General features: G+C 40.3%; 2 protein-coding genes across 4 annotated transcripts in view; one reads left to right on the plus strand and one right to left on the minus strand.

The window, feature by feature from the left end:
* Positions 1-133, minus strand: part of SPATA9 (spermatogenesis associated 9) — a 61618-nt gene extending 61485 nt beyond the window's left edge. For both annotated transcript variants that reach the window (XM_070794050.1, XM_070794048.1), the window contains exon 1: positions 19-133. The gene's annotated coding sequence lies outside the window, so the exon portion shown is untranslated. The remainder of the gene's footprint in view (positions 1-18) is intronic.
* The window catches only part of RHOBTB3 (Rho related BTB domain containing 3), an 86599-nt gene that overhangs the window by 748 nt on the left and 64472 nt on the right, over positions 1-21379 (plus strand). For both annotated transcript variants that reach the window (XM_070794045.1, XM_070794044.1), the window contains exons 2-5: positions 57-282; positions 5165-5351; positions 14995-15149; positions 19843-19954. In XM_070794045.1, coding sequence (XP_070650146.1) covers positions 57-282; positions 5165-5351; positions 14995-15149; positions 19843-19954 — 680 coding nt within the window. The remainder of the gene's footprint in view (positions 1-56; positions 283-5164; positions 5352-14994; positions 15150-19842; positions 19955-21379) is intronic.

The raw sequence follows: 21379 nt of genomic DNA on the forward strand, positions 1-21379 counted from the left end.
GCTGTCCCCCGCGCTCACCACGCGCCTCTTCTCCCCCCCGGTCTCGGCCGCCTTAGGTCCATTCACATCGTGGCGCTGGGGAACGAGGGGGACGCGTTCCACCAGGACAGCCGGCCGTCGGGGCTCATCCGCGCCTACCTGGGGAGAAGCCCGCTGGTCTCCGGGGACGAGAGCAGCTTGTTGCTGAGCGCGAGCGGCGCGGCCGCGCGGCCCGTGTTCACCGAGTATCAGGCCAGCGCGTTTGGGAACGTCAAGCTGGTGGTCCACGACTGTCCCGTCTGGGTAAGGGGGCTGACGGAGCTTTCCTTTTCTTTCTTTTCTCCCCCCGCCTCCCCTTTCATGAATGTCAACGTCCGGGTTACCGGGGGAGAGTTTTCTTTTTTCTTTTTTTCTTTTTTTTTAACATTTTGGGGAAAGTCTTTGGTCCTTCGTTTCAGGGGCAGGGGCCAGCCTAATCAAAGAACACTCTTAGAAGGAAAAAAAAAAAAAAAAAAGCCCCAGTGAGAATGTGAAGCACTTAGGCGTACGTTTCACGATTGTGGGTTGTCTCTTGGTTAAGACAGCTGATCCTTAAATGTCTCAACCCCAAGGGACGCGGGGTCACTAAGTTTCACCAGCAGAGAGCAGTGTTTTTTTTTTGTTTGTTTGTTTGTTTTTCATGCCTATCCTGTGTAGATGATATAGTAATATGAGTGTTCTAAAAATAAAGATCTCTGAAAGCTCAACAGAGCCAAAATACATTTCACTGGGGGCCAGCTCAGAAATAGGACCCCTGGAAGGGAGGGGGAAAGTCAGGGACTGAGAATTAAATTTAAACGAGTCGTTTATAGCACTTTGAAAAAATTTTTAATTAGTTTTTAAGTTTAATAGTGCAGATGTTACTGATATATTTAGCCATTTCTTTTTCCTGACCCGTAAATCAGAAATATTACTGATAATATTTTGGGACTTGAAAAAAGCTTTAAAATTTGCGATGATTAGAAGAAATTGTAATGAAGTTGATAAATGCTAGTCTAATTCTTGAGTGATAAAAGAAGAAAGAAATCCACACCCTGATGGTATAAATGCTTTTCAGTACACAGTAGCATCCAGAATGTGTTCATGGAATCTTATTTCAAAGTTTCTGAGTCTTTACTCGTATAGAGTCTACATTGCAGCTAAGTGTTCTATTTTATAACAGAAGAAGGTTTAAGGTTTGAAAAAAATACAGGTTATCCTTATGTGAGATTTACATTTAAACCACAGTTTTAAAAAAGTGAAATAGGGACTATAGGCTATACCTATACAAAGATAGGATACACCTTTCCAAAGAAATGTATAAAATGTCCGTAAACGCATTTCTTATGTGGATTTCCATATTTACAGAAAGGAAAGATCACTTGTCCAAATAAATTTTCAGCTAAAAAGTAAATTTATGTTAGTTGACTAAAATAAATGAAAAACAGGCCTTTTCAGTCTAACAGGGAGGCTGTTAAACTCCTAATTATGACATTGATGATGCTGATCATAAGAAGCGTGGGTAGAGAACTTACTGGCTGGAGTCCATGCAAGCAAATGAAACCCTTCTTCCCCTTTGATCATTTCATTGTGAAAAATCTTACAATCTAAAAACTTACTGTGTCTATACTCAGTTGGAACAAATATTGAGTGAAGAGAATAACTAAATGTAGGGGAAATAAGCTGAATTAGGATGTTAGGATGACCTTTTCTGTTTTTTTTTTTTGTTGTTGTTATTGTTGTTTTGAGCAGTTAACTCCTGTTGATGTTATTATTAATAATTTAACAAAAAGCAGTACTTGTGATCCCATGGATTGTAGTAAATGAAATCTTCCAAATCAGTTAAAATTAACCTTTGTCGTCTAGATTTTTGATTGTTACGTTTTATTATTCTAATCACCTTTGTTTGGTTAGACTCTGGCCCTTTTTAAGGCATTGAGTTTGTATGTAACCAGGCACAGTTTTCTGGGTTATAATGGTCTTCAGGCATAGTAGAATGTGTTTGTAGAGCTACTCTTTATAAGATGCTTTTCTTCTCTAGGTGGTAAGTAAAAGCCCATTGGGGGTATGAACGTTGATTGTATTCATCAGCTGGTATTTGACATGTACTGAATCAGAATATTAAACACAGCAAAGCAGATAGAGCACAAGTTTTGCTATCAAAAGGACCTGATTTCAGATCCTCACCTTGGTACTTAGTGGCTGTGTTCCTGGGTAAAGTCACTCATCCTCTTTTGGCCTTATTTTCCCTGTGTGTAAAATAAACATAATAGTCACCCCTCCACCCCCTGCTAGAGCTATGCCAAAGAGTAAATGAGAGAATAGTGTAAAGTTCTTAGCATCCAGACTGGAATGTAGTAAATACTTAAAAGTGGTAGTATTTATCACAACTTTAACATAGCCATGTATTGCTTACACTAAGGGAAGGTAAAGTTTTCCTACATATCATTCAAGATTTACACACAAGTACACAGAGGCAGCTTGTTAGTACTTAGCATTAATAGATGCTGTATTGCAGCCCCATAACCAAGTAGAATGGAATTGTTGTTTCACTGTAAAAATTCAGATTCTTTTTAAAAGATCAGTTCCATTCCCCAACTGTGGCTCCAAGCCTCGTGTTGCATAACTAGCCTGAGGAAATCCTGGAACTGATTTATGAGGGTTGGGAGAATTTGATTTCCTTCGTATTTCTAGAAATCAGTGGAACATTTTCTCTTTGAGATGGTTTGAAGAAATGTGGCGTTGTTTCCTTGGAGTTAGAATGAGATAGTTGTGCCCTTCTTTCCTGGGTTTCTTCTGTAGGTCTGCTGCCCTGCTCTGGATCTTTGCCATTTATACTTGGCACTTTAAATAAATGAGTTTCAAATTCATTTTATGTAGCTTATTATTTATTAATAGTATGTCTCTCAAATCCACATTTAAAAAAAAATTTATTTCATTTCTAGATCTTTTCCTGTTTACCAGAAATATTCCATAAAAAGCCATGAGGTAATATATGCACACATTTCTTCTGTAGGGTTTGAAGCTCTGATTTGCATTTAAAAATAAAATTAGTTATAGTCTTTATATCCTCAATACCACAGAGTTAATGAAGCCAAAACCCATTTCCTCATAATATTTTCCCTTAAATGTCTCCTTTTTCCTTCTTCACCTCTCCAGTATTCTGGAATTTTGAACCATTTGGAATGCAAAGAGCAGCTCCTTTTGATTTGTTCTCTCAGAGTTAGATGGCTGCTTGATATTGCTCCCACTTCTTTCGTTTGTTTGTCCCACTCATCTGACTTTGTCCTCTTTCTTTACTGTACTCCCATACCCTGTTGTACTTACACACTTTGAGCTTGAATACTATAACAGATACAGTTGGAACTGAATGGGTTTTGTGGTTTGGGATTTGGAAATTAGCATAGAGCTCTGCTGGGAAGCTTTCACATTTTCTTGATCTGTGTCCCATTCCACTTTTCCCTCTTCTTACATCCTCCACGATATTCAAGGTTTTGCCTTTGCTGTTTGTAGCCCCATGGTTGGCCTCTTTTTTTTTTCTGTTTTCATTTTTAAGTCTTCCTCTAAAAACGCTGTGTCAGTCCCACTTTGAGTAAGGTATTCATATCTAAAAATTCTGTCATTCGTGTCACTGAGTATACTTTTGGAAACGGGCAGGTTGCGAGGGTGCAGGGAACTGGGAGAGGCTTGGCCAGGGCATGGGGGTGTACTGGTTAAAAGAAACTCTGCCAAAGGGCATTGCCGTGACCCTTCTCCAGAATTTTCTAGCAGAATAAAAGCTCTGTCGCAGTTGATTGAAACCCTGTTTTGAACTCATTCTTCAAAGTGCAAACTTTCATAGGCCAACAGTTTTTTGGACTTGTGAGCCACATCTAGCTATTTTCTTACTCTAGCTTTATTATGTCCTAAGAATACATACCAAAGGCCACATGAAAGGACAAATAATGATTAATAGTTAACCAGAATGGAAGAAGGAGGCTGTTTATGCATATTTAGCAATGGTTTTAAGGTACATACAGATATTTTTCTTACACCGCTATTCATGCAATAACTTTGAAAAATTATTTTTAAAATATCAAAGTGCAAAGTTTTATCCTTAAAAACTTTATAGGGTCCATAATAAGTTACTTTTGGCCTTAATTCTAAATATAAATATTATTAATGTGCGTGCTCTGTCACTCAGTCTTTGGGACCCCATGAACTGTAGCTCACCAGGCTCTGTCCATAGGATTTCCCAGACAAGAATATTGGAGCAAGTTGCCATTTCCTCCCCAAGGGGATCTTTCCAACCCAAGAATCAAACTGATGTCTCCTGCGTTGGCTGGTGGGTTTTTTACCGCTGTGCCACCTGGGAAGCCTGAATATTATTAACTGTGGTCCAGAATAAAGATTTCAAAACTGGAAAGATTTAACCTGGATTTTTAATTGATAGGAGGAAAATACATGAATTGCAAGTATATTCCTTACCATGTTAACATCTTAAAATACACACCATCTTTTTATGAAAGCATAAAAAGCACCTCTCCCTGCCCCATTCTCCTCCCTTAAACCACTATATATATGTAGTACTGTCCAAAGAATGGATAAAGTCGAAAGATATATATGAAATTTGTGTGTATAAATAAATATATATATATATATATATATATATAATACATGGAGCTCCATGGCATTCACAGTAATTATAATTCAGAACACTGAACAATCCTGCACTAACTGGGTCACAGAAAATCCTCTGAAGCTTCCTTGCTCACACTGATGCTCTTGTATCTAAAATGCAAGTGTTACGTTTTTGAAACTATAGGTGATAAAACTATGGCATAATTTTAAAACAAAGTGCTTATTTTTAAGTACAGGTGTTGAAAGAGGTTGCTTATTTCATCAGAGTCTCAGGGATCCTCTAGGTCCTGTTTTACCACTACATAGCTCTCCAGGCTAAATGAATATAAAAAAAATTTGAAGAGTTGATTGACTTCAAACATTTTAAATTTCATGTAGTTACTTTTTAAAAACTAAATTTTTATTTATTTTTCATTTTTGTTCTTTTTAATGTTGATAATTTTTTAATTAAAATGTAGCAAAAAAATGAAACTAATATGTTACAGTTTATTTCATGATGAATTTGAAGATAGGCAGACTGAAGATTGCTCTTTACATTTTGGTTTAGGACATTTTTGACAGTGATTGGTATACCTCTCGAAATCTAATTGGAGGTGCGGACATCATTGTGATCAAATACAATGTAAACGACAAGTTTTCATTCCATGAAGTGAAGGATAATTATATTCCAGTGATAAAACGAGCATTAAATTCAGTTCCAGTAATCATTGCTGCTGTTGGTACAAGACAAAATGGTAAGTAGTTTTCTTTTATATGAGAGTGCAGGTGCCATGATAATTTTGAAAAGCATTATTTATTGATGATTAGTAATGTTTTTTTTTTTTTTAAAGCAAAATGATTGGGTTCAAATTGCCAGCTGTCATCTCTTTATCATTGGCTATGATAATGAGAGGTCAAACATAAGTATCACAAACTACTGTGATTCTCATGGGTACAAGGTTTTCTTTTAAACTGTTCTTCTACAGAAGTGAAGTATCAGTATCAGTTCAGTCGCTCAGTCGTGTCTGACTCTGTGACCCCATGGACTGCAGCACGCTCGGCCTCCCTGTCCATCACCAACTCCTGGAGTTTACTCAAACTCATGTCCATTGAGTCGATGCCACCATCTCATCCTCTGTCATTCCCTTCTCCTCCCACCTTCAATCTTTCCCAGCATCAGGGTCTTTTCCAATGAGTTAGCTGTTCGCATCAGGTGGCCAAAATATTGGAGTTTCAGCTTCAACATCGGTCCTTCCAATGAATATTCAGGACTGATCTCCTTTAGGATGGACTGGTTGGATCTCCTTGCAGTCCAAGGGACCCTCAAGAGTCTTCTCCAACACCACAGTTCAAAAGCATCATTTCTTTGACACTCAGCTTTCTTCATGGTCCAACTCTCACATCCATACATGACTACTGGAAAAACCATAGCTTTGACTAGATGGACCTTTGTTGGCAAAGTAATGTCTCTGCTTTTTAATATGCTGTCTAGGTTGGTCATAGCTTTTCTTCCAAGGAGCGAGTGTCTTTTAATTTCATGGCTGCAGTCACCATCTGCAGTGACTTTGGAGCCCCAAAAAATAAAGTCTGTCACTGTTTTCACTGTTTCCCCATCTATTTGCCATAAAGTGATGGGACCGGATGCCATGATCTTAGTTTTCTGAAGTGAAGGAAGTCAGTCATTGTGTTCTTTTTGATATGGGAGAGTTATCGGCTTGACACTAAGCCCTGGAAAACTGTTTTTGACAATCTAAGGGACTATTCAGTTGGGAAAGATAAATTGTCCCCATAAGGATGTGGGGGTTGAGAGCTGAATTTTAGGCAGGTATGCAGTGAATGAGCTGAATATTGACACCACCACCTTGAGAGTATTGGTGACTCTGTAGCTGGAGGATTGGTGTGCTTCAGTCTGCTTCAGTAGTTGCTGCTGTGCATACCGTTGTCAAATTATCTCGGGGTCAACTCAAAATTCTCTTTGAATTGATGGTGTTTTCTAGTTCTTAAGGATTATTTCCTCAGTAAAACTGTCTTTAAAATTCTGTTTTTATTCATTTTTTCTTCCTTTTTATTGAAGTATAGCAAAATAAAAGACATTAGACCACTAATTTTAGAGCACAGTTTATTGCATTTTTACATATGTGTGCACCTATACAGCCATCTCATACAGATCAAGATACATAGAACTTTTGCCTTATTCCAGAAGCCTCTCTTGCCCCTACCCAGAGATAACTGCTGTTCTGACTTCTAACATCATAAGTTAGTTTTACCTATTCCTGACCCTCATACAAATGGAATCATACAATATGCAGTGTCTTGTGTTTGACTAATTTCAGTTAGTGGGATACTTTTGAGATTCATGCATGAAGAACTTATCTGTAATTTATTCTTTTTATTGCTGTGTATTATCCCATTGTATGAGTACACCAGGGTTTTTCTCTGCATTCTTTTAATGATGCTTAGGTAGATTTCTGGGAGGATTTTTGGGTCACATGGTAGATATGTGTTTAGCATTAGTAGATATGAATAAAGCAGGCTTGACCCTTCTTGGACCCCATGTCCCCTCTACTTCCCTAACCTTCTTTTTATTGCTGTCATGGTTCTTGAACCAGTCATCCACACTTCCTGAGTCCACTTCCTGACTTCCCATTCATTCTTGAGTCCACTACAGTCTGACTTGACTTTCGCAATGACGCTGGGTTTGTTTTCACTCAGGGCTGCCAATTATATGCCTGTCGCCCAATTTAATTGACGTTTTAATAACAATCTTCCCTTTGAAGTTATTCAAACACACCTCTTTCTCCACTCAGCAAAAGCTACTTTTTCTCTTCCTGGTTGTTGTAATTCTCTGTCATATTTCCTGGCTCCCTGAGCCTCCCTCACACATCTGCACCAAGTCAGTCCATCCTGTGGCTGTTGCCCAGGGTCCCATCCTTTTCTTCACCTCTTCTTGCCGTTTCCTCTGACCTGAACCTGCTAATCTGGTGTCCTCACTTCCCCTGCAGCGACACGGTGATTACCCAGTCTCTTTCTCTGGCTCCAGTCTCTCTCCTGACCCATGTTTCCACAGATACCTTCCTCTTTCCACTGAGTTCCCCAATCTTTTTTTTTTTAATGTATTTTTTTCATTGAAGGATAATTGCTTTACAGAATTTTGCTGTTTTCTGTCAAACCTCAACATGAATCAGCCACAGGTATACATGTGGCCCCACCCTCTTGAACCTCCCTCCCATCTCCCTCCCATCCCACGCCTCTAGGTTGATGCAGAGCCCCTGTTTGAGTTTCCTGAGCCATGCAGCAAATTCCCGTTGGCTGTCTATTTTACATATGGTAAAGTAAGTTTCCATGTTACTCTTGGCCGTACATCACCCTCTCCTCCCCTCTCCCCATGTCCATAAGTCTGTTCTCTATGTCTGTTTCTCCACTGCTGCCCTGTAAATAAGTTCTTCAGTACCATTTTTCTAGATTCCGTATATATGTGTTAGAATTCGATGTCTATCTTTCTCTTTCTGAATAACTTCACTCTGTGTAATAGGTTCCAGGTTCATCCACCTCATCAGAACTGACTCAAATGTGTCCCGTTTTATGGCTGAGTAGTATTTCATTGTGTATATGTACCACAACCTCTTTATCCATTCATCTGTTGATGGACATCCAGGTTGCTTCCATGTTCTAGCTGTTGTAAATAGTGCTGCAGTGAACGATGGAATACATGTGTCTTTTTCAATTTTGGTTTCCTCAGGGTATATGCCTAGGAGTGCTGGGTCATATGGTGGTTTTATTCCTAGTTTTTTAAGGAATCTCCATACCATCTTCCATAGTGGCTGTATCAATTTATATTCCCACCAACAGTGCAAGATCTTTCCGTTTTCACCACACCCCTCCAGCATTAATTGTCTGTAGACTTTTTGATGAGGGCCATTCTGACAGGTATGAGGTGATACCTCATTGTAGTTTTGATTTGCATTTCTCTAATAATGAGCGATGTTGAGCATCTTTTCATGTGTTTGTTAGCCATCTGTATGTCTTCTTTGGAGAAATGTCTGTTTAGGTCTTTTTCCCACTTTTTGATCGGATTGTTTGTTTTTCTGGCATTGATTTGTATGAGCTGCTTGTATATTTTGGAAATTAATCCTTTGTCAGTTGTTTAATTTGCTATTATTTTCCCCCATTCTGAGGGTTGTCTTTTCACCTTGCTTATAGTTCCGTTTGCTGTGCAAAAGCTTTTAAGTTAAATCAGGTCCCACTAGTTTACTTTTGTTTTTATTTCCGTTATTCTAGGGGGCGAGTCATAGAGGATCTTGCTTTGATTTATGTGATCGAGTGTTCTGCCTTTGTTTTCCTCTGAGAGTTTTATAGTTTCTGATCTTACATTTAGGTCTTTGATCCATTTTGAGTTTATCTTTGTGTATGGTGTTAAGAAGTGTTCTAATTTCATTCTGAGTTCCCCAATCTTGATAAATGATGCCAAACCTGTCTGTTCACCACACTAGAATCACCTAAGCAGTCTTTCTTTCCTGTTCCGCATATCCAATTGACTCAGAAGCTGTTTTGATTTATATTTTAAGTAAACCTCAAACTCATCATCTTTACTGAATTTCAGATCCTGGTGATTTAATTATCTGTCAGAAGGACTTTCTTTTTGGTCTAAATGGGCAATTCCAAATTTTGTAGGATTTGAGATCTGTACAATTGTAGAGGTTCTTTGTAAGGAAAAAAAAACTACAAAGTAACAGACATACATGTATACAAATGAATGTTTATTCAGAATGTGAAAAGAAAGCCAAAGAAATTACAACTCCAAAAAAGCTGTCAAATACCACAGACATTAAAAAAAAGTTTCTTTTATTTAAAAACCTGACACTTCTCTAACTTTTCTTATATTTTTTTGGCTGCAGATTCTTTGATCAAGTCTTCACATGATAACCACTTTCTGAGATTTTCTGTAGAGCAAAAAGAATGATAATTGTTTTTTTTTTTTTTGGTGCTGGCACCACGGTTTGTGTTGTGTTTGCTTGCCTCTCAGCTCCACCTCTTTGTGTCCTGATGCTGGACTAGTCTGCACTGTGGGTGGAAGAAGCATTCCTGAAGGCCGTGCATGTACCGAGACAGCTCGCAAGCACTTACAAGGAAGTGACTACAGACCACAAATAGTATCTCACTAAACCTAAATTTAAATTCCTCTTTAGCAGCATCCTAAAAATGTCCACAGCTACTCCACAGCTGCCTGATGCAAGGTGAAGTGAGGTGGACTGGAAGGAGGCCTGTGTCTTCACCAGACATGGACAGACTGTCTCATTTTGCATATTTTACAAAAGCACATGTCATGTGAAAGAACCCAAAGGCCAGGTTTCTCCCAGGACTTTGGAAACAGGCCATAAGGAAGGGCTTTGAAGCTTAGGCTTGCTGGTAAATCAGCCTCTGGTCAATTTTTCCTGCTTGGCTTCTTTCTAAAATAGATTCTCTCAGAATAACCATCCTAGAATATGTCAGATCATAATACTCAATCCTTTCAATTGTCTAGAAACTTTCATCTTTTTTTTTCCATTTGCAAAATTTCAAACCTAAGAACTTGACAAGAATGGGACAGTAAGCTCCAGAAATTAAACACACACACTTTTTTTGTTTGAACCATTTGATGGTAAATTGTAAACATTATGGAATTTCTTCAATCCTGATTAATTAAGCATGTCTCTTCTAAGAACAGAACCATCTTCCTATTAACCATAAGGCAACCATCACACAAGAAATATACTATTACCTGTTACATTATTATTTAAAATATAACCCATATTCACATTTTCCCATGTATTCTAATTTTTTCTTTTTTTAAAAAATGCAGTATGAAATTAAGGACTGTGTTTGCATTTAGTTCTCATGACTCCCTGGTCTCTTAATTCAGAACAGTTCCCAGTTTCCTAGCCGGTTTTTTTTTGGAGGGGGGCGGGAGGAATATCTTTCATGACACTGACATTATTAATAAGAATCCAAACCCGTTATTTTGCATGATCCCTTCAGTTGTGATCACTGGGGTTGCAAAATAGTGATTTCCTATCATTCCTTCTTCATTTATTAGTTGGCACGCTACTGTAAGTAGAGTGGGGCTTCCCTTGTGGCTCAGCTGGTAAAAAGCCCGCCCACAATGTGGGAGACCTGGGTTTGATCCCTGGGTTGGGAAGATCCCCTGGAGAAGGGAAAGGCTACCCACTCCAGTATTCTGGCCTGGAGAATCCCATGGACTGTAGAGTCCATGGGGTCGCAAAGTGCTGGACACGACTGAGTGGCGTTCACTATCACTATCGCTACTCTAAGTGCGATAAAAGTCCCTTTTCTCTGCTCCTGCGTCTTTCTTTGAAATCATTATGAAAAATTCATGGGTTGGTTATTTAAATTCAATGTTTCAGAATCTATTCTTCTCATTATGCTTTCTGATACTCCAGGTACCCCCCATTTGCGTCTTCACACTTGCTCCGGTTAATTCTTGGGTCCTTCCTCCTCCTGGTATAGAAGGATGTGCAGGCTCACCTTAGACCTGCCCTGCCCTAGGCCACTTGGGTGCCCTTGGACTGATCCTCGCCCCGCTTCGTGAAGCAGTGAGCAGTTCCATGTTGCTGCAGGGCACGAGGTACCCCCTGTCCTCTGAGCCTCCAGGTTCCTCTTTGGTCCTGTGCTCGCCACCTGCATCCTCTCAGGGACCCCGAGTTTATGGTCCTATAAGAGTCTCTCCCCTAATTTTTCAGTGTTGCCATAGGTTCACCTCCCTTTTTCTCTTCTCTCTCCACCCCTCCCCCCCATCTCTCTCCTTCCCTTCCATCCCACCCCCCATTTCATGATTTCTGTGGTTTGGCAGGAAGAGGAGATTGCAGTGTGGGATTAGCTTGTCCTCTTGAAAGTGGAAGTGACGTGTTCCTTTTCTCACATTCAGGCCTCCGCATGCACCGTGTTGTACCGTATAGAGTACCCCTCTGCACAGCCCATCTTGTCCGCATACTGAATTTGTCCTTAGCCTGGAAATTGTTCCCTCTTCTGCGAGGCCCTCCCCCGTCCCCCAGGCAGAGTTAATTTCTCCTCTGTTCCTATGGTGATTTCATACACCTTTATTTCAGTACTTATTATAATGGTCCGCAATCATTGTCTGCCTGGGCTCGGTTGACAATGAGTTTCAGTTATCTGTGTATCTTTATTACCCTGCTATCTGAGGTGCGGTGGCTGCTCAAAAAACGTTTGTTCAACGCATGAATGAATGGCTTTATGAATGATGTATACAGACGTGAAAAATCATTTTCACTAACAGGGTGAAATTAATTTCCCATGTGAAATGTGATCGCAAGGTAATTACAAAGCTAAAGCTGGCTCTTTGGTTCAAGGACATGGATTGTTCCTCCTTCCTGGAATATTCCTCCCTCCTGGAATCCCTTGCAGTCCAGTGAAACAGTGCTGAGTGTTCTGTAACTCCTTTCTCCAGCTGCTTTAAGAACAAGTTCAGCAAGTACAGTCAGTCTCATCTCTTTGCTTTGTTATACGTGTTTTGACAAGCTTGACTGTGTGTGTGGGTCTTCATCGTACTTGGCTCTGAATAAATCTTTGGCTTTTATTAAATATTGAATTTGTCTTTAAAGTAGAAATTTTTTTTCCAAACTTGGCAAAGGTGTATTCATAGCCTTAAGCTCCTAAAAGCAGGCATCCTGTCTTGTCTTTTTGAAGCTCTGACAGAACCTAGTACATTGCTAGGCTGGAATTCCTAAAAAGATTTCTAATACTCTCAAACACTGGCAACATTGTAAGCATCATCCTGAAAGAAAGTGAAAGTGAAGTTGCTCAGTGGTGTCTGACTCTTTGCGACCCCATGGACTGTAGCCTACCAGGCTCCTCCGTCCATGGAATTTTCCAGGCAAGGGTCCTGGAGTGGGTTGCCATATCAGTTCTCAAAGCCACTCTTTTGAAAGAGATGCCATTCATCTTAATTCCAGAGTTACATTGTGTTTGCTTTGAAAAAAAATTAGACCTTTTGTGATAGTACCTTGAAAGATAATATATAAGGGGAGAGAAAAGACTACAGTGTTAACTGGAAATGTAACACTGATTCCCAGAGTTCCAGGACTCTTGAGCAAGGCTCAGTAGGAGTGAGTCCTGAAGAAAGCACTGCAGTTTAAAATGGTTTGGGGTCTCCTGATTGTTGCTGATGAAATGCTAAATGTTGGTTTATTTAATTCATAAACATTTTGCTGATTCTCCTACCTAATATGTAATGGCTAGACATTTTTTCCTCTTGGGTGCAAGTGAACAAAAAGCAATGTCTTCTGTGACATAGAGGAGATGTACAATTGGACATTAGGAGATACTTTCTAGGTTGGTAAGATGCTTGTGACTACACATGAAGGAAAACCCCGCTCAGCTGGCTTAGGCCTGACACTAACTGGATTTTTCCCTCAAACCAAGATTGTTTCCTCACAATTATTTTACATTATGCTCGCTATTTTTTCACTCAAAATGGTACTGATTTTATTTTTGTCCCAAAATAATGTTTAATAAGATGATCTGCCTACCCACCCCATTCCATCAATATAAGGAGAGCTTTGTAGACATGAGAAGATCTCTGTCTTCAGAGAGTCAAAGGCCCTGTTTATGATGGGTTTGTGAAGAATGTGAAATGCCAGTGTGTTCTTTTTCAAGATAGGCTAACTTGTGTATGATAACTTTATTTGCTCTGAACCTGATATGATCTTAGAAAAAAAAAAGTGCAAAAACTCAGACTAGACTTATTATTTATTGCATACTTTAGCGATGCATACTTTTATTTTTAAATCATGGCATTTTTATGCAAACTAAATTTTTATCTTATCTTTTGATGGCTCTTTATCAGGTGTAGCAAATAACAGCTTTATTATTGTTTCTCTAAGACACAAGGAGACTTAGACATGTCACAACCTCTCTGAGCTTCAGTTTCCTCCTCTGCAAAACGAGGATGTGAATGCATGGTTTCCGAGCTCAGAATGCTTTCAGTGAATCGAAATTATCTAATTCTTAGGTGTACATGTGCACATGGGTATTACGTGTGCACATGGCACAGAATATCCTTGGTATGCATGCCATGTGTTCATGTAGATGCTCCATCTCTGCACTGTTCATTGGTAGGACGTTTTTTGTGTGTGCTGTGGGGATGGGGGAGCCGCCTAAATGCCCTGTCAGGGCCACTGTACTTTCAGTTATCAGGTCTTTTGGCCCCTGGGGGTCACAGCTGAGTCCCTTTCCAGGCGCAGGCGTTACCCTCTGCTGATACAAGCTGCTTGCCGGAGGTTTTGCTCCCTCCACAAGGCAGCCCTCCTCCACTTACTGGCTGATTTAGGGATACAGAAACCCAGCTTTGTGTGGGGAACCCCTCTCAAGGGCCGTCTAAGCTCCAGAGTCTCCTGTCTGGTAACTGAAGTATCTGTTGCAACAACATTGCAGTTCGAGTTCTTTCTCTGTGGAGTGCAGCTTCCTGCACCCTTGAGATCTGTTTCCAAGATCACCCCCCAGAAAGCCTCCTTCACACAGTGTCTCCATGTCGGAGTCTGTTTTCTCGGGGAAGCCAACCTACAACAATGTGATTTCTTGGAAATGGACTTGGCTGCTTTTTGAACAATGACATATCTGAAGTGTAGCATGAAACAGAACAAAGCTGGCAGGCAAATATGGAGTTGAACATACACGATTAGCCTTATTAAGGCAGAGTCTTACAGACAGATTGGTTTACCACCTTCCCAGCCATAGGTCTGTACGTGATTCTTGGGGAAGTTCACATCTTGAGTAATTTATGCTCTCAGTTTTTAGTGTTACGATCTTGGAGCAAAAGATGAAAAGTGATTGACTTTGGTCACTGCAGTTGAATGCTTTTGAGTTCAGCCATCAAAATGTCTAGATTAATAGGAATGTACTTCATATGAAATTTGGAATGACTGACAGTTTTGCAGCCTTCAGGATTGAGGTCAAATTGAGGATTCTGTTAAAGTAAAAGATGTATTCAAACTTAGTGAATGTATTTAAAGGTTATTACAACAACAACAAAAAATGCCAGCCCATTGTTTTCATGGTTGAAGTTGTATAAAAGGAAGCAGGCCTGGCATTTTAGTTACTGTAATAGCCTTGGTAGTATTCATTCACTTATTTAAAAATTCATCTATTTTATAAGATCTTGTTTGTTGTTCTTCCATTTAAAGCTTATTTATTTTAGGGACCTTGCAGTTATCACTGACACTTCTCATTCAGAGTCTAGTGGATAGTAGCTATATGAAGTGGCCTTGAACTGTGATTCTGGTGTGAGCTCTTAATTTGTTGTTTAATGTCCAGGTTGTCTGTGCACATTTGTGTGTGTGTGTGTTTAGTTTCAAAACGCTTTGTTGGTCATGTTCGTTTTCTCAGAAGAATTACCCTGCACATGCCCGCTGTGCACCTCAGACAGAGGGAGCTGCGTCAGTACGACGGAAGGGATCCAGCTTGCTAAAGAACTAGGAGCCACCTATCTGGAGCTGCACAGCCTCGATGACTTCTACATAGGAAAGTATTTTGGAGGAGTGGTAAGTGGAAATCCCAGTCGCATAAATTCATCATTTGTCAGGTTGGCTCTTTAGCCGTTTCTTAGAACCACAGTTAGAACTTTAATTTTAAAATCAAGAATAGTTTTAATCTTGTGAAATGGTTATTATGGTCACTGCTTCCACTTTTCCCCCCTTCTGTTTGCTGTGAAGTGGAAACAGTGACAGACTTTATTTTCTTGGGCTCCAAAATCGCTGTGGACAGTGACTGCAGCCATGAAATTCAAAGACGCTTGGTTCTTGGGTGGACTTCCTTGATAGCTCAGTTGGTAAAGAATCCACTTGCAATGCAGGAGACCTGGGTTTGATCCCTGGGTCGGGAAGATCCCCTGGAGAAGAGAAAGGCTACCCACTGCAGGATTCTGGCCTGGAGAATTCCATGGATTATAGTCCATGGGGTCGCAAAGAGTCAGACATGACTGAACAATTTTCACTTCACTTGGTTCTTGTAGGAAAAGCTATGACAAACCTAGACAGTGTATTAAAAAATGGAGACATCACTTTGTCAGCAAAGGTCTGTATAGTCAAAGCTATGGCTTTTCCAATAGTCGTGTATGGATGTGAGAGTTGGACCAAAAGAAGGCAGAGCATCAAAGAATTGGTGCTTTCAAACTGTGGTGCTGGAGAAAACTCTTGAGCGTCCCTTGAACTGCAAGGTGATCAAATGAATCAATCCTGAAGGAAATCAACTCTGAATATTCATTGGAAGGACTGATGCTGAAGCTCCACCCCTTTGGCCACCTGATGCAAAGAGCCAACTCATTGGAGAAGACCCTAATGCTGGAAAAGATTGAAGGCAAAAGGACAAGGGGGGTTGGCAGAGGATGAGATGGTTGGATAGTATCACTGACTCAGTGGACATGAGTTTGATCAAACTCTGGGGGATAGTGGAGGACAGGGGAGCCTGGTGTGCTGTAGTCCATGGGGTTGTGAAGAGTCGGACATGACTGAGCGCCTGAACTGAACTGAAAGGGAAAAGGACAACTTGGTTTCATTTGTTGGAGAAGATGGACACTAGGCAGACGCTTTACCATCTGAGCCACCAGGGAAGTCGGGGCTGGGTTGCCTCAGGCCAAAAAACTACCAGGGAGGGAGCACAACCCCACCTGTCAGCAGATAATTGGATTAAAGCTTTACTGAGCAAGGTCCTGCCCACCAGAGCAAGACCCAGTTTTTCCCACCACCAGTCCCTGCCATCAGAAAGCTTACACAAGCCTCATAGCCTCCTCCATCAAAAAGGGCAGACAGAAGAAGAAGAACCACAGTCTCCCATCGACTAATACAAAACCACATCACAGAAAGTTAATCAGCATGAAAAAGCATAAAGTTATGTCCCAGATGAAGGAACAAGGTAAAACCCCAGAAAAACAACTAAATGAGGTAGAGATAGGCAACCTTCCAGAAAAAGAATTCAGAATAAAGACAGTGAATTTGATTCAGGATCTTGGAAAAGGAATGGAGGCAAAGATTGAGAAGATGCAAGAAATGTTTACCAAAGACCTATGAGAACTAAAGAACCAACAGAGATGAATAATACTCTAGAAGGAATCCATAGCAGAGTAACAGGCAGAAGCACAGATAAATTACCTGGAGGGCGGAATGGTGGAAATCAGTGCCACAGAATATAGAAAAAAGAATGAAAGGAAATGAAGACAGTCTCAGAGACCTCTGGGACAACATTAAACACACCAGTATTCACATTGTAGGGGTCCCAGAAGGAGAAGAGAGAAAGGACCTGAGAAAATATTTGAAGAGATAATAACTGAAAACTTCCCTAACATGGGAAAGAAAATAGTCAGCCAAGTCCAGGAAGCACAGAGTGTCCCAAACAGGATAAATCCAAGGAAGCACACACTGAGACATAGTAATCAAACTGACAAAACTTAAAGATAAGCTATTAAAAGCAACCAAGGAAGAATGACAAATAACATGCCATGGAACTCCCATCAGGCCATCAGCTGATTTCTCAACAGAAACTACAAGCCAGAAGGGAATGGCATGACATTTAAAGTGATAAAAGGGAAGAACCTACAACCAGAAATACTCTACCCAGCAAGACTCTCCTTCAGATGTGATGGAGAAATCAGAAGCTTTCCAGACAAGCAAAAATTAAAAGAATTCACCACCACCAAACCAGCTTTACAACAACTGCTAAGGGAACTTCTCTAAGCAGAAAACAAGAGAAGGAAAAGCTCTGTACTGTGTTGTGCTGAGTCACTCAGTTGTGTCCGACTCTTTGCAACCCCATGGACTGTAGCCCTCCAGGCTTCTCTGTCCGTGGGGATTCTCAGGGCCAGAATACTGGAGTGGGTTGCCATGCACTCATCCAGGGAATCTTCCCAACCCAGGGATCAACCCCAGGTCTCCTGAGTTGCAGGTAGATTCTAAACCGTCTGAGCCACCAGGGAAGCCCAAGAAAATCCCTACCTACAGAAAATAAATCCAGAACAATTAAGAAAGCAGTAATAGAATCATAAATATTGATAATTAGCTTAAATGTAAATGGATTAAATGCATCAACCAAAGGACATAGACCAGCTGAGCAGATGAGAACATGTGCATGTACGCACTTCCACTTAGCACATCACTCTCCTTGACCCCCCAGGTGGTATGTAATTATTTGATATTGATAGTTTAATCGTGTTCCCATTATGGCATGCAATTGTAATTATCTTTTATTCTTTGTCTTGTTATTGATTGTGAAAACTGATAAACATATTTTACTATTGTGATTGTGTAACTGTTACTCACTTAATACCACTGCATCATGATTGGCCAACAGAAAAATTATAGAATTCTATATCTCCAAAACTACCATTTAATAGAAAAACCTGTAATCACTTTTTAAAATCCAGATGTATATCAGAATTATCTTGGAATTTTTTTGAAAAATACAAATTCTCGGGTAGTGCTTTTTTTTTCTTTTAAACCAGAGCTCCAAATATGTTTCTAATGAGCAGCCATGTTTATTTTTAAACAACTGGACTATGTGAGGGTCTTTTACTTTTATCTAGCTTGTTTCACTTTTTCTGTCTCATATTCAGTGCTCCTCTGTCCATGGGATTTTTCAGGCAAGGATACTGCAGTGGGTTGCCATTTCCTTCTCCAGGGACACCTTCCAAACCCAGGGATCGAATGCACGTCTCTTGTATTGCAGACAGATTCTTTATTGCTTAGCCACCCGGGAAGCCCATACATACATAAATAATTTTTGCTGTTCAGTCGTGTCCCAACTCTTTGTGACTCCACGGACTGCAGCACACCAGGCTTTCTGTCCTTCACTATCTCCTGGAGCTTGCTCAAACTCAAGTCCATTGAGGTGGTGATGCCATCTGACCATCTCATCCTCTGTCGTCCCCTTCTCCTCCTGCCTTCAATCTTTCCCAGCATTAGGATCTTTTCCAATGAGTCAGCTCTTCACATTGGGTGGCCAAAGTACTGGAGCTTCAGCTTCAGCATCAGTCCTTCCAATAAATATTCAGGACTGATTTCCTTTCAGATTGACTGGTTGGATCTCCTTGCAGTCCAGGGGACTCTCAAGAGACTTACACGTACATACATAAATAATAATAATAAATTCCGTTCCTCAAGTGCACTATCCACATTTTAGGTCCTGCATAGCTACATTTAGCTAGTGGCTACTGTTCCATGATTAGCACAGATGTTGTAGGACATTTCCATCAACATAGAGCATTGCATGCTGTGCTGTGACCCAGCATCCCGAGTCCTATGACCAGCTGGTGCTGAGTCTGTTTTGCCCAGACTATTCCAGTCTCTTCCCTGGGTCCATCTACCTGAAGGTGGCCCACATGTCTGATAATGTACACCCCGAGGCCTGAGAGGTGACCGAGGGGTGACCAGATGTGAGGAGTAGGGAAGGGGAGAGTGGCTGGACCTCGGTTGTGTAGGTGTGGATATCTGCCTGCATGTACCAGTGCCCTCAGGTAGGGGCATGTGGGTGGGCAGGTGGAGAGAGGAAGGGTGGTCTTGGGCACCAGGAGTTAGGGGCTAGCTCTCTCTGCTGCAGGAAACTCTGAGGAGTCTCAGAATTTAAATCTGAACCAACCCTTCCAGTTTAAATGATGACATACTTGGCAAAGCAGAAGGATAGAATATATTTTATGTAACAGTTTATTTTCTTGATTTGCAACATTTAAATATTTAGGTAGGTGGTATGCGGACCTCCTTTTGTACTTTTGCCCCAGGCGTCACATGCCCGGAGCTATGTAAGTGCATGTGGTTAAGATTTTTAATTTATGAAATGACGGATGCGTTTCAAAGTAATTTGTTCAGGAAAAAAAGTAGAGCACATATGAACGTTCTGAATTGTTGTGAGCAGATGTGACCCAAAGCTAGAGATCTGCTCTTGCTTTGACTTTTTCTAGTGTTGGTTGTTATAGTTGCCTGTGAGATGGTTATTGGTAGTCACTTGGATGTACTGCTTGGCATTCTTGATTATTCAAGAGAAAGTACAGTTTTTTCCTTGAATGATAGTTTATGTTTAGACAAGGCACAGACTGTTCTACTTGATAGATTTTTTTAAAAATAAAAAAAATTGAAAAGCATTGGCTAAGGCATACGTGTCGATGGTACTGGCAGCTGTGATTCGGAGTCCAAATAGTCATATCTACATAATTTTGTCAGAGCTCTAATTAACATTTGATTCTTGTTTTAGTTGGAATATTTCATGATCCAAGCCTTAAATCAGAAGACAAGTGAAAAAATGAAGAGAAGGAAGATGAGCAACTCGTTTCATGGAATTAGACCACCTCAGCTTGAACAGCCAGGTGCATTTATTAGCCCGTGTCTAAACATTCCGTTGATATTTATTGTAGATCGTTTAAAAAGTGTGGGGGCAATTGTTCTCAAATTTGAGTGTGTTCAGGACTCACCTGACATTCCGATTCAGTGAAGCTGGGATGGAGTCTGAATCTGATTTTTAAATAAGCCTCCCAGATGATTCTGAAGCAGGTGGCACCTGGATCACATTTTGAGGACTATTGTCTTGAAAACTTGAACCTATAGATTCTTTTAAGAATGGTGTGTGTGGTAGAGAGCTGCTCTAAATTACAGTCCAGTGAGAAATAACCAGATGTGATGCATGAACTTTGAGTGGATACAGGTTCCATAAAAACATCTAAAAGATGTTCTTGGGACAGTTGGGTAAAATTTCATTATGGATGGGAAATTAGATGATACTATGGGATTACTGTTGATTTTCTTATATATGATAGTAGTATTGTGTTTAGTAGAAGAATGTTCTTATTCTTAGGAGATAAATATGAGTTATGAGTAAATATGAAAGTATTTAGAACTAAAGTATCCTAATGATTACAAATTACTTTTAAATGGTTTGTGAGTGAAGGAGAGATGCACACTCACAGAGGGAGAGAGAAAATTTAGAGATAAGGCCAAAAAGTAAAGTGTTAATAATTACACAATTTAAGGGCAAGATATATGTGTGCTCATTGTATCATTCTTTGAGGTTTTTGACTGTTTGAAAATGTTCATGATATAGGGTTAGAGGAAAATAAAATTAAAAAAACTATATCAACTTGCCAGAACTTATTGCATAATTTTGTAATAGCAGTGGTAAAATAATACTCTATTCAGATCAAGTAATTATGGATATTGTTTGTACTTGATAAGTATTTGGTGAATGAATGAATATACATGAACAAGCCAAGAGAGTGTAATTTTGTATGGGAAGTCAGTTCCAAAAATGTGGACATACACACCGTAGAATTGGCTTTGAACTTTGTGATGTGCAGGGTGAAAGGGGTGATGTGGTTGTTACGTAGCAAACCCTGGGCCCTTAATTACTTCCTGGATGCGAAGATGAGTGGGGAATGGCCAAGTCAATGATGCTGATGCATAATTTCTTAGTTCTTATTAATCAAGAAGAGAAAACATACCAATTGCTCAGACAAGGCAAAATTCTTCAGGTCATTTAGCACTACAACCTGTGGGTCTTCCTCTGGGGCCAGCAGGTGAGATAGTGGGCAGGTGTGCCCTTCCCATGGGAGCGCTGTGGCATCGCACTGACCATAACTCAGGGTCCGGGGTGCACGTTTGTTCTGGTGCTGACTTCTTCTAAGGACTGATCCCTGGCTTTGGGGCATGTGATTTTTATAAACTGTTCTCAGACAGTCAGGATCTGTAGGGTGCCTCTGGTGATGGAGAGAAGAGGATGGATAGGGTACAGGGCAGAA

This window comes from Bos indicus, chromosome 7 (assembly GCF_029378745.1).
Source record: "Bos indicus isolate NIAB-ARS_2022 breed Sahiwal x Tharparkar chromosome 7, NIAB-ARS_B.indTharparkar_mat_pri_1.0, whole genome shotgun sequence".
NCBI lineage: Eukaryota > Metazoa > Chordata > Mammalia > Artiodactyla > Bovidae > Bos > Bos indicus.